The sequence below is a fragment of the Sycon ciliatum genome, chromosome 8 (assembly GCF_964019385.1).
Source record: "Sycon ciliatum chromosome 8, ocSycCili1.1, whole genome shotgun sequence".
Taxonomy (NCBI): Eukaryota; Metazoa; Porifera; class Calcarea; order Leucosolenida; family Sycettidae; genus Sycon; species Sycon ciliatum.
This window is the reverse complement of record NC_088650.1, coordinates 19,755,086-19,768,374: the sequence shown is the minus strand read 5'-3', so window position 1 is coordinate 19,768,374 and position 13,289 is coordinate 19,755,086. Positions and strand designations below refer to the sequence as shown.

The 13,289-nt window shown below is 44.0% G+C and overlaps 1 protein-coding gene across 1 annotated transcript; it reads left to right on the top strand.

Moving 5' to 3' along the window:
- Positions 1–5,928: 5,928 nt before the first annotated feature.
- On the top strand, positions 5,929–10,627 carry LOC135822251 (uncharacterized). Its single transcript, XM_065334976.1, has 4 exons — positions 5,929–6,901; positions 7,848–7,998; positions 8,820–9,096; positions 9,361–10,627. The coding sequence occupies exons 1-4, from the start codon at positions 5,962–5,964 to the stop codon at positions 10,162–10,164; spliced, it is 2,172 nt and encodes a 723-aa protein (XP_065191048.1). The 5' UTR covers positions 5,929–5,961; the 3' UTR covers positions 10,165–10,627.
- The last annotated feature ends 2,662 nt before the right edge of the window (positions 10,628–13,289 follow it).

The window sequence follows — 13,289 nt, the reverse complement described above, 5'->3', positions numbered from 1 at the left end:
CCAAGCGCCCCAACAACCAGGGGCACAACGCGGACATCATCCACATGCCAGATGCGCCGCAGCTCTTGGCAAAGGGGAGCGTACTTTGTTATTTTTTCGGCGATTTTTGTGGGCACATTCTGGTCCAGTGGAACACTGACATCCATCAGCAGCACCTGTGTGCTGGACCGCAACACCAGGTCTGGACGGTTGTGGCGCACTTGCGTATCCGTTGGGATATTGAACTCCCACAGGAGCTTCATGTCAGGATTTTCCGTGACAGGCACAAGATGATGCTTCAGCGGGTTGCTTCCCGGCTGACCCAGACCATGCCGCTTGCATAGTGCCCAATGCACCAACTTGACGAGCGTGTCATGCCGTTCGATATACAGTGTTTTGGCTAGGGCTGGGCAACAGGCCACAATGTGATCAACTGTTTCTCCGCGAGTGCCGCAAACTCGACAAATGTCCACAACGTCTCCCCGTCCAATGACCGTGACCTGATAGTGCCTGGTCGCAATGGCCTGATCCTGTACAGCCAGCAAGAGTCCCTCTGTCGCAGGCCTGATCGTTGGCGATTTCAGCCAGCGAAAACTCAAGCCCAGGTCCAAGCCAGCATCAGAAGCTCGTCTCCAGAACTGGCCATGGAGAGGCTTACCTTGGATAACGGCCAGGCACCGGAGAGCAACGGCCTTCTTGACAATGACTTTTGTGGCAGTCTCCAAGTCGGGTAGGTCAAGTTCACCCAGAAGTCTGGAGGCTTGACGTGTAACTGATTTTGACGGTGCCACATCATTGTCGTGATGGCGCTTAACAGCAGCCAACAGTGGCACGTTTGGGTGGGCTTGTAGGTATTATTATTATTATTATTATTATTATTATTATTATTATTATTATTATTATTATTATTATTATTATTATTATTAAGTTGGTTGCTCCAACTTATTATTATTATTATTATTATTATTATTATTGTAAAATAGAAAAGGACATATGGATACGAGTTTAGAGTAACTCTCCATCACTGTAACATGATACTATATACAGTCAGAAAGTGCAATAACTAGGCACAAAACTGACAGAGTACTGAGACATTCGACGTCCTGACACCTAACTAACCTAATTATTATTATTATTATTATTATTAACTAAAATGGCAATAAATAAGATAAATTGTGCACTCATAACAACAGCAAAAATGAAGAAAGTCAAGTTCCATAACGTTTTCTTGTGACTGTCATCAGTGGAACGCCGTCACATAAAAATGTAATAACTAAAACACACACTTATATACATGTAGCTAATATGGTTTCAGGTAGAAATACAGCAGCTAACAAGTACAAAAAGCGAAGTTTGCACCTTTGCAATATGTGAATATAGTGTATGTGAGAAAGGTAGTGGCAGATGAATGTGATACTGTGTGAATGAATGTAATGGTGCGTGTATATTACTTGAAGAGTGTGAGTGATACAACGTTTTCTTTCTGTTTACATAGCACAGGGTCACGAGTACGAATATACACAGCTTCCAACACCTGCAATTGCTTGAAGAAACGTGCGCAACGAATAACACTAAACCAGGAATCGTCAAACACCTTACGACATTCTGGACTGGACACCAAATGCTTGTACACTGCAGACTTCCTCTTGTCAACATCAAACTCCTCCTCATCACTACTCTCATCCTCCACCTCCATTCCAATGCCGCCGTCCATCCCATCGCACTCGTATTCGTCGTCATCAGTCTCCATCTCCTCGCGACACCGCTTCCCTCTCCTTGATTCGTTCTGTGCCGTGCCTGTGCTTCCTCCTGCGTAAGCAATTGCAGGTGTTGGAAGCTGTGTATATTCGTACTCGTGACCCTGTGCTATGTAAACAGAAAGAAAACGTTGTATCACTCACACTCTTCAAGTAATATACACGCACCATTACATTCATTCACACAGTATCACATTCATCTGCCACTACCTTTCTCACATACACTATATTCACATATTGCAAAGGTGCAAACTTCGCTTTTTGTACTTGTTAGCTGCTGTATTTCTACCTGAAACCATATTAGCTACATGTATATAAGTGTGTGTTTTAGTTATTACATTTTTATGTGACGGCGTTCCACTGATGACAGTCACAAGAAAACGTTATGGAACTTGACTTTCTTCATTTTTGCTGTTGTTATGAGTGCACAATTTATCTTATTTATTGCCATTTTACGACTATTGTCTCCTCGTCGATTGTTTAAATTATTAACTAACCTAATTATTATTATTATTATTATTGCAATGAATATAACTAAATGCGCACTCATATATATTATTATTATTATTATTATTTGAAACTCGGGTATTGAGCCAATAATAAAAGGTCTTTGGTCTTTCCATAACCTCGAACCTTCCAAGTTGGAAGGCTGTCGGTTAGCGCTACGGAGATGTGTTGAAGCTAGGTGTCAGGACGTCGAATGTCTCAGTACTCTGTCAGTTTTGTGCCTAGTTGTTGCACTTTCTGACTGTATATAGTATCTAGTTACAGTGGTGGAGAGTTACTCTTAACTCGTTTCCATATGTCCTTTTCCCTTTCTCCTTTTATTATTATTATTATTATTATTATTATTATTATTATTATTATTATTGACTGGTTTTGAGGGAAAGAGACAAACGGGAAAAGTCTGAAGAAAAAATTGACTGTCACCACCAGGACTCGAACCAGGGACCCTCGCTTGTAGCCAGCGATGCTCTAACCGCTGAGCTATGGTGTAGTCGTCATCCAAGCAGAGACCGTTCAACGTTTTCTTCAGACTTCGTAACTCACACTTCCTGTGAATCCACACAGGCGGGTGGGTATTATTATTATTATTATTATTATTATTATTATTATTGTAGAAGAGAAAAGGACATGCCCACCCAAGTTGGGTGGTGTGCTGCTTTGCTGCTTCGAATTGTAGTTAGACCGCTTTGTCAAATATCGTACTGGTCTCGTCATCGTCCAGTAACAATCGACATTCTTTGTTCCGTTGGGACTGTAGCTTTTGCTCGTTTTCGTTGCGCTTGCCTTCCCCTCTTTGGTCTTTCCATAACCTTGAACCTTCCAAGTTGGAAGGCTGTCGGTTAGCGCTACGGAGATGTGTTGAAGCTAGGTGTCAGGACGTCGAATGTTTCAGTACTCTGTCAGTTTTGTGCCTAGTTATTGCACTTTCTGACTGTATAAAGTATCATGTTACAGTGATGGAGAGTTACTCTTAACTCGTATCCATATGTCCTTTTCTCTTCTACATTTATTTATGGCTCAACATCCGAGTTTCATATTATTATTATTATTATTATTATTATTATTATTATTATTATTATTATTATTATTGTAACTGATTTGAGGGAAAGAGATATTATTATTATTATTATTATTATTATTATTATTATTATTATTATTATTATTATTATTAACTGGTTTAAATAACCGACGAGGAGACAACAGTCGTAAAATAGCAATGAACAATATCAATTGTGCACTCATAACCATGTATAAACAATTAAAATGAAACAATTCCAGAACGTTTTCGTGTGACCATCATCAGTGGAACATCGTCACATAGTAAGAATCACTAAAACAACCAGTTATATAGCTACAGTAATATGAAAAGAAGCGTGAGAATGCAGCACAGCTAGCGGTTATGCATAACGCGTGTAGTGTGAACCTTTGCAGTGTATCTGAGAATGGTAGCAGTAGATGAATGTGGCAGCTGTGAGTGCGTGTGAACAAAAACTGGTGAGTGCGTATTATCTAAAAAGTGTGAGTGCTACAACATTTTCTTTTTGCTTGCATAGAACAGGGTCACTGTTCTATGCAAGCAAAAAGAAAATGTTGTAGCACTCACACTTTTTAGATAATACGCACTCACCAGTTTTTGTTCACACGCACTCACAGCTGCCACATTCATCTACTGCTACCATTCTCAGATACACTGCAAAGGTTCACACTACACGCGTTATGCATAACCGCTAGCTGTGCTGCATTCTCACGCTTCTTTTCATATTACTGTAGCTATATAACTGGTTGTTTTAGTGATTCTTACTATGTGACGATGTTCCACTGATTATGGTCACACGAAAACGTTCTGGAATTGTTTCATTTTAATTGTCTATACATGGTTATGAATGCACAATTGATATTGTTCATTGCTATATTAACTTCAGAACTAAATATTGCGACAGAGCTTTCGGCCATATTTTCAATTCATTGAATTCCCAACTCATCACAACCACGCGCTCTTCAGCCGAACCATACAGACACCAGCAAGGACACTTCCGTTGAGAGATAATAATTATTATTGCTCCACGCCTCTAGACAGCTGTTTCGCTCCCTGTCGGAGCTCATCAGTAGAGGATGATAATGATGATAATGGAGGAATGATCATTCTTATACACCAGAAATGGCGCAAGTGCGCGCTTTCCACATATATCAATGGCATATGCAAGCTGCTAAAATGGTAAAGTGTGAGAACAGCGATAAATAATCATAGTACGCGCTCATTGGTGGAGAAACACACCACACAGGCGACGAAAATCTTACGCGGAATACTGATGCCAAAGGAAAGTACATGTATGTTGTTTATTATTATGATGTTGCAATGTCCATGTATGCAGGCCAGGCGAGACTCACCGCCGAGATCCCCTAACGCGACAGGCTCGGTTGCCGTTCAGGATTCACACCGACCTGTCCGCCCGTCAACAGGATCGACAGCGGGAGGCCCCACTGATGCCGATGTCGATGCACACCAGGAAACTTGTAGTCGTGAGTGTGATACTAACACGTCCATCGGCAACCACTGACAAACGAGAGGCCAGCTGGGGCATTCACTCCAGTCAGGGATGCCTGGCTGCCTGTAGCTGTCTAGAGGCGTGGAGCAATAATAATTATTATCTCTCAACGGAAGTGTCCTTGCTGGTGTCTGTATGGTTCGGCTGAAGAGCGCGTGGTTGTGATGAGTTGGGAATTCAATGAGCTATATTAACTGGTTATTATTATTATTATTATTATTATTATTAAAGTAGCCAGGGACTGTGATCTTTGGTGCCATTGACATCGCTCGCACTCCTTCCTGTCTTGCATTGCGACCATAGTAAATACATGTAAAGGGCAAACTGCCAGTCTCGATTCGCTATGCAAAAGCCTCTTTCAATATCAAAGAAATCGACCCCAGCGCCCAGGCTGGTAATCATACCCACAATTTCAATAGCAGAACAAACACGAGCACACGTAATCCAATATAGCCGATTATAGGGAAGTGCTGTACCTTAAAAAATTCTGTTCACCTAACCTGGCCTTTTGCCTTTTGCCCTCATTCCTACATGTCCAATGTAGACATCTTCACGTACATGTAGTACATGTAGTACCTAAGCACCTGCATATTTTATTTTTCTGAAACTAGAGTATACATCATGTACATGACGATGTATACAGTCATGTAGATTTACACTATGAAATAATTATTATGTTGAAACCCCGGGGTTGTCGATCAAGAAGTACATGTAGATTTTAAAATACTAACGATCGAGAGTAGACCTGTCTGTACCGGACGTCAATACTGCATTCGACGCAGCCGAGTGGAGAAACGCGCTGCGGCTCGCCTCGGATCGGGAGGCTCGGGTCGGATTGCACTCTGGACCATGGACCATGGATGGTGTTTGGCGGTCCCATTAGTTATGGGATACTAATGAGAGAAAAAATCCAGCAGATATTTTGCGCTAAATATGACAGCTTTTACGTTGTCTCAATTATTTTACTCTGCCATGGCGCATGGCCAGCCTGGGTTATTTGTGCAAGTAGATCTATTGGCATTGCACGAGCCAGAAAAAGGTAAATCTACACTCGGTGAGAAGCACTTCACTAGTTCATTCAAGGTCACCGGTGCGAATGTTCCGCGAATGCAGCCAGACATCGTAGACATCGTAGACATCGTAGACATGGTAGACATGGTAGAGACAAAGAGATGAACGAACGGCGCAAAATGAGTCCTTTGCTCACGCCAATTTTCACATTCCTTGCATTGATTTGCTTGGTTTCTGGGGTATCGTGTGGTCACTCGCAGCCTCCCGTTCTTCAGTACACACTAGCTTATGGGAATGAAGGAAATCCAAGCAACGAACCTGCGCTGAAAGTGGCCGAAAACTATCTGAACGACACGCTCAATTCGCTAAAGTGTGATGACAACGGCCTTTTCGCCAAGGAGCGATGGGAGTTGGTGGTCCGAATCAAGGTTCTGGACAGGCATTCAAAGAATGAGAGTTACCTAGTTCGGAGATTTCTAACTGATGAACGCAGCGCTGATGTGATTAGCGTGGAAGGTGTAGGCGTGCTTGGCACAGTGTTCGGCGTGTTCGCCTTTGCGCAGCAATGCCGCGTCAACCCATGTCAGTGTGGTGGCGTGGAAATCCAGCACACCGAGCCCAGCTTCACACTGCGAACGCTGAGCGAAGAGGGACAGCTTCTAGACCTGCCGGACAGAGGATATCGTCTGGACACGAACCCTTACCTGAACACCAGCAAAATCACGGAGGAGTGTGCTTACATTCAGAGTACGCTTGTCCCTGAGATGCTGAAGCATGGGTTCAACTCCCTGACTATTCTTCATCATGATCTAGAAGAGTATGTGACATACAAGTACCTGAGCGGAGTGAGTGTTTATGCTGCCGACGATCCACACGTCAACAGGTCAGCAGCATTGAGCCTGCTCATCAAAAGCTTTGTGAATACGCTGCACTCGTACCATTTAACCGTGTTCATTCAGCCGTACGAAGTCTCCTGTCCGCCCGTGCTCTGCAAACTCAATCTGTACGCTGGCAGCCCTGATCTGGATCACGTACTGCAGGCAAGGTACAGGGAATTCTTTGAGCTCACTGACGTCGACGGCGTCATCGTGACCGTCTCAGGTGAGCCGCAAAGTCAATACAAACATGTATACATATACGTGCATGTAAAACAGAGACGTTCCAGGCTGTCCAAGAGAGTGCTCAATACCGAGAGGTAGAGCTGGTTGAAACAATATCAGGGTAGGGAAAGTGTTTTTACTCCGAGTCTCGGAGTAAAAACACTTTCTCTGCCCTGATATTGTCTATACAGTCATGTACACACCCAATGCTATCGACAACAAGCTGTTTTGGCCATCCAGGCCTCAGCAGTGCAGCTACGAGCTTTAAATGCAATTAGTTAGCCAAACTACCGGCCATGGCGCAAAGGTGGCAACACCGTCGTTGCGCTCTGTTGCTCATCACATACATCTGCCCACAACAGCAACCAGAGGTTCCTTCCGAGTATTGAATTTTTTTGTATTCCTTCTTACAGCTGTTTCGGTCATTTTAAATGACCCCGCCAGAGACGTTTAGTTGTTGAATGACTGGAAAAGAAATAAGATTAAACTCAGATGGAGAGCCAAGGATAAAAATTAAAAAAAAAGAGGACCATAAGTTTACAAGTTATCCGCTTTGTCCATCGTGATTCAAAATGTGCAACAGGTAGCACAAAACCGACTGATGTGATACTGACATTCAACGACCTGATGCTTAGCTGCATCAGGTCTCTAAGCATCAGGTCGTTGAATTTCATTATCACATCACTCAGTTTTGTGCTTATTGTTACACACTTTGACTCACCATCATCCTGCTTATAATTGTTAGTGTTAGACAAAATGGATAACTTGTAAACTTATGGTCCTCTCTTTTTTAAAAGAAATAAGAACATATTTTATACTGACTCTTGCTGAATGCTGCTGCCTACCTTCTTCGTATGGTGTTCAATGATAGTGTCCGATTTAAAGGATCAGGTTGCGGTTTTAAGTCGGAGCCTCTGTATTTACCATGTCTGTTACCTGTTTAAAAGATTCCTGGTCACCTCGTGCTGGTTATCAGTTTCACAAAGCGTGGACTAATGCTAAGGAGCTGGCGCAGGTGGCGACATCATTCCACGACGCCATCGTGAACAAGTGCAACAAGACATTCATCTGTCGACTGTGGCAGTGGAATGGCGGACAGTGAGTCTGCATGAAATGGTTATCATACATGCACCTATAGACCATTAGTAATTATTTTAGTATACCGGTACTAGTATAGAATTGTACACGTGCAAAATCACCAGACAGGTTAGCCATGCTGATTCTAACAGCAGTCATTCGCTGGATCAATGAATTGGAATATGCCGGTCATACTGTCCACATGCCATGTACATTTCGTATATGAACATTGTTACATGATATCGGCCATGTTCGTTCCACTGTCCACATCCTATGTACCCTCTCTGCATTGATTTGGTGATAATGACAAAGATGCAAACCCATCTTATGCACATAGGTTGACTCCACACCTCCTACACTTGCAGACTACCCATTATCTGAAATAGAGCACCCGTCTTGTGCGGAAGGAAGATCAGTATTCTGTTTTCTTCAGTTCTGCTTTCTCAGTAGATTAATGGTATAAGGAGAATAGCTGTACATACATACATGCAGCACCTGGAGCAGGAGGGCATTCAGAACCAACTGTCTTTGCTAGGCCAGCATGGTACAGAATGTAAGCAACTTTGCTAGTCTTGCTATCTTTGCTAGGCGAGCAGTCTGAAGGGCGCCATCGTCACATTGAGCGTATTCCGGTGCCTCATTTGAGCACTTCCCAAACTACAGGAGCAACCCACTGTCCAATTCTAAGAGCTCCTCATCAGCCTCCTGTAATGTGATAGGCATCTTCTCCTGAGTTGTTGGCTGGTGGCACACTGTAGGGTAAATACACATGATTTAACTTATTGACTGATCCTCAGATTTCATTCTATAATAATTATGTACATGTATGTGTTGTGATTCAGGGATTGGGAAGCACTACTTCAAGGAACTCCTAGCGATCTCATTTTCTCCGTTAAAGTTACTGCAGGTGACTATCTCCTTGATCAACCTATCCACCCGTTGCTTGCAGCCAACTCCACTGCACCGCAGCAGCGCCCTATCATGGTCTTAGTGGATGTGTTCAGAGAGTACAATGGCTGGGCGAAGACGGTCTGCTACGTTCAGCAGTGGGACGCTCGGTTGAAGCAGGTCCACAAGCTGGGTGTGCGCATGCTTAATGTCTGGGGAGCGTGGTCTCCAGTAAGTTTTCTAAGTCATTACAGGGGAAACTTGGGCAATGCAGGGCGGAAATGGCTCCTTCTGGGCTTCCCTTGTGTTCATACTTTGAAGTTGATTGGCACATTGCGACACTGGGTTGAGTTACGCGATGTGTTTAGTACAATGTGGGGGGAACAAAGCTATGAGGAATCTGCCTGCTAGACTGAATTCAATGACACAAATAAACTCTGAATTTGAGCCTTGTGACCAATACCTGCTATGTTTTCATTATCGTGATCGTTGCAGGGTTGTACATGGCCAGATTCCGGCAGTCAGCTCATCAATGGCACAGCGGGCCAGTACAAATCCTGGCAGGGTCTGTACAACAACTACCGCGTCTATACCGCATCGCCGGATATGATATTTTCCGGTGCTCGTCCCAGTGCTTATCTGCTATATCGCCTAGCCATGAACATTGGCGATGACATGGGCCAGATCACAGCTGACTTTGGCTCTCTGTACTTTGGCAAGGCCAATTCCGAACACATAGCCAATGCTTTGTTCGTAACACAGGATGCTTATCTGAATGCGCTCAGCTATCCAAGATCAGTTGCCGACTTTGTTGTCCAGTGGGCTGTGGTCTTCAATCCAGTTGATTCCAAGCTGGAGGTGTTCCCAAAAATTACCAATTATAGTGAACTGCTGGAGGTCAATGGCAATGTGCGGAGGGCAATTCTCTACTTTAATGGCAACCTGAGCAATGTGGCTGCCCCACCATCACAGGACATATGGCAGAGCTTCAACAAATCGGCAGCCATCACTGTTCTGTACTGGTCGTCGCTGATTACCTGGAGACAAATCTATCACCTGAACCACAGCCTGGCCCTGGGTCATCGTACGACATGCGCACTGCTTAGCTCAAGTCTTTCCGAATGGCATACTCTGATGGCCAACTGGGACACAGTAGCGCCAGAGCAAGGTGAGGATTGGGAAATCACACGCGTTTCTCGTAAGCTGGAAAGCCGGCCAGACTTCTTCCACGCCTACGTTTCGTTCAATGACTATGTCAGAAAGATCGAGTCCAACTTCAATACCCACTGTACGAGGTGAGAGTCAGAGATACACACTAACTCTCTACTCTTTAGCAACGATCCGAACTAGCGCACACACTGCACTGCATTGTTTTGTACTGCATTCAACACTGACGTCATGCGCTTTGTTTTGCTGCGTAATCACAAATGGCACCCAGCCCGTCTTGCTGAAAAGAAAACAAATCTTGCTTGCCCTGTTGTGCTCTACCAGACAACGGATCGTGCTTCAGCAGTGTTTCTTTTCCCCCCATCCCCCCCCCCCCCCCATCCAACTTATTCACAACTGGTGTTATTTAGCTATTTGCTGCGGCTCTGCCTTGCGCTATAATACATCCATTTAGCATTGCTGCTCTACTTTGATCTAACCGCAGCTCTACTTGGAGCTAACAGCAGCTCTGCTCTAAGCTAACAGCAGCTCTACGTTGAGCTTCGAACCAGTTGTTTCAAAACCAGCACTCAATCCAAAGATGCCTCTTTGTTGACTTTTTTGTGTGAGGGATGGGGCTAACCACCTACTACATAGAGCAGGAAGAGGAGAATGCCTTCACTCTGGAAAGCACGCACACTGTAGATCGCCTATAGCGTTGGTGCATGTACTCGGTTTTGAGCATTTTACTACTAGAAGCAACACATTGCAAGTATTATGGAGCCTCCGTGTTCTAAAAAAAACACATTGCAAGGATTGATATTGCATGTACATGTACTGTGTTGCGCACCGGTTATGTCATAATGTTCTCGCTCCACATATACTGGCACACAGACATAGACAGCAACAGCGACAACACACAAAGTGAAGGGTAGTTGGCTGCCGCCAGATCGGTGAACCGGATAACGAGTAGTAGTAGTAGTAGTAGAATTTATTATTTTACTAGGGAACTCCCAACAGGCGTTGCCTTTTTACTGGGAACCCTAGGAATGACTTGGTGCTTGTGACAAATGCAGAAAGGGGCTTAGCTTGACGACATCCAGGTGGAAGCATGTTCCATCTGTCTGCCGCCAAAAATGAAATAGCATTCAGGCCGTAACGAGACGTAGCTCTGGGTAGGTTCAGAGCGGCTGAAGCTTAACCGCGGGTAGAAGCATTTGTGCGGCATGATGCAGAGCGGGGGGGGGTAAATATCGTGCTTAAAAGAGGACTGGTGCAACGAGATAGACACCTAAAAACAAACACAAACAGCTTCAAGTTTACACGGCGAGAGAAAGTATACAGGTTATATTTGGTAAGAATGAAATCGATAGAAGTATACTGATCATGGCCAAACACTCGCCTTAGGCACCTATTGCTGGTTGACTCAAGTTTGTCTCGGAGCTTAGCAGACAAGCAGCGAACATCAGATGTGCTGGCATAGTCCAAGGTACTCGGATAATTGTCAGGCAAAACATGCGGCGGCCGGTCATGGAGACATCGCGGCGCCGCGAGTGAGGTATGGAAGCAAGGACTGAGAACAGAGTGTCTCAGAAAGAATAGGTGTGCCAGCGGGATAGCAGAAATAGGCCATGATGCAGAATCACTTGGGACAGTCAGATAATTTTCCTGGACCGAGCCAGCCGGGAAAAACCCTCGCGCCGACGGACGCAGTTGTGAGGGAAAAAACCGGGTGTATGTCCCCAATGACGATTAGGCATCATGTAGGCATGGCAAGCACATCACGGCAACAAGTGATAAAGATGCACAGAAATGAAGGGTGGGAGGGCAGGGACACTGGTGAGACTCAAAACTGACTGAAGAAGTCAGGAAAAGAAACGACAATAAAGAACACACCAGATGCCATATTTGCAACTGAAAATGTTTCGCGAGAAATCATTTCTCGCCTATCTCGCTGCGCTGCGTTATTGCTTGGTTTTGTTGTTTAGTGAACGACATTTCGAATTCATGGCCTCTTGATTTTGTGTCACATATATTTTGCATTTCCCGGACTACATTGTTGTATTGTTCTTTATTCTACAATGTATGTATGAAGTAAAGTGAAGCCTCTCTTATGGGCAAAAATTAACACAACGGATTAAAATGCAATACAACACACACTGGAGAAGAAATCAGAAAAATACATGTGTAAAATAAAGATATTGACTACACCATAGCTCAGTGGTTAGAGCATCGCTAGCTACAAGCGAGGGTCCCTGGTTCGAGTCCTGGTGGTGACAGTCAATTTTTTCTTCAGACTTTTCCCGTTTGTGTCTTTCCCTCAAACTAGTCAAACCCAAACCAAATTATTATCAACTAACTCAATCAATAAACTCAATTCAAAAGGAGAAAACAATAACAAACAAAAAAACTAGCAATAAAGAGAACAAAACAATAATTCTGCTGTCATCGCCACACTACAACGGAGTTAGTTATGAAAGTTTTCCAAAATCGATGTTCCTGTCACATTCATCAGTTGAATGTTGGACTGAAAAGAACGAGCACCACGGATACAAAAAATGCGGGTTCTCAGGAAAGAGAAAGAGAGACGGGCACGCAGCAGACTCATGACAATTGAGTATTCGCAACTGGAAGACTTACATTGTAAGCGACAAAGACGTTAAAAAAAACGGAAAACGGACTACAACCACCATGAGTGCCAAACACTAGAGGGGTGAAGGAACCACGCTCTACATTGACAACTTTCTCCTCATACAGTCAGTATCGCCTATTGCGTTGGTCTTGAATTTCCAAGAATATGGCCCAGTGCAAAAAGGAGAGTACTCGAGTGCGCAATATACTCAGCTACGCGTTTACAACGATTTGCCAAGATTAAATAAAGGCTTCAGATGGAGCCACTATTCAGCATAAGTATATCCACCAACCAAATAAAGTAGCAGATGCTTTGATCCAACCGACAACAAGCTCACACAACTCAGTTTGGGATATTTACAGGATACAGGAACAATATGATACAGGTGAAACAAGAGGAAAAGAAAGCTATCCGTCCATCACGGAAGGAACAACAACTAACTAGAAAAGGAAAATATCGAAGAAACAAGCAGCGCAAGCGAAAGCCAAAACGCTCTCCTCAGCAGATCGTGCACATACACGTGCGCCTACAAAGCACCCACAGCAGCGCAAACGACGCCAACGTACTACACTGACATGATCTACACTATTATTTACATGCATCAAATAAGGATTCGAAAAGCAACCGAAAAAGTAGCCAGCTCTGC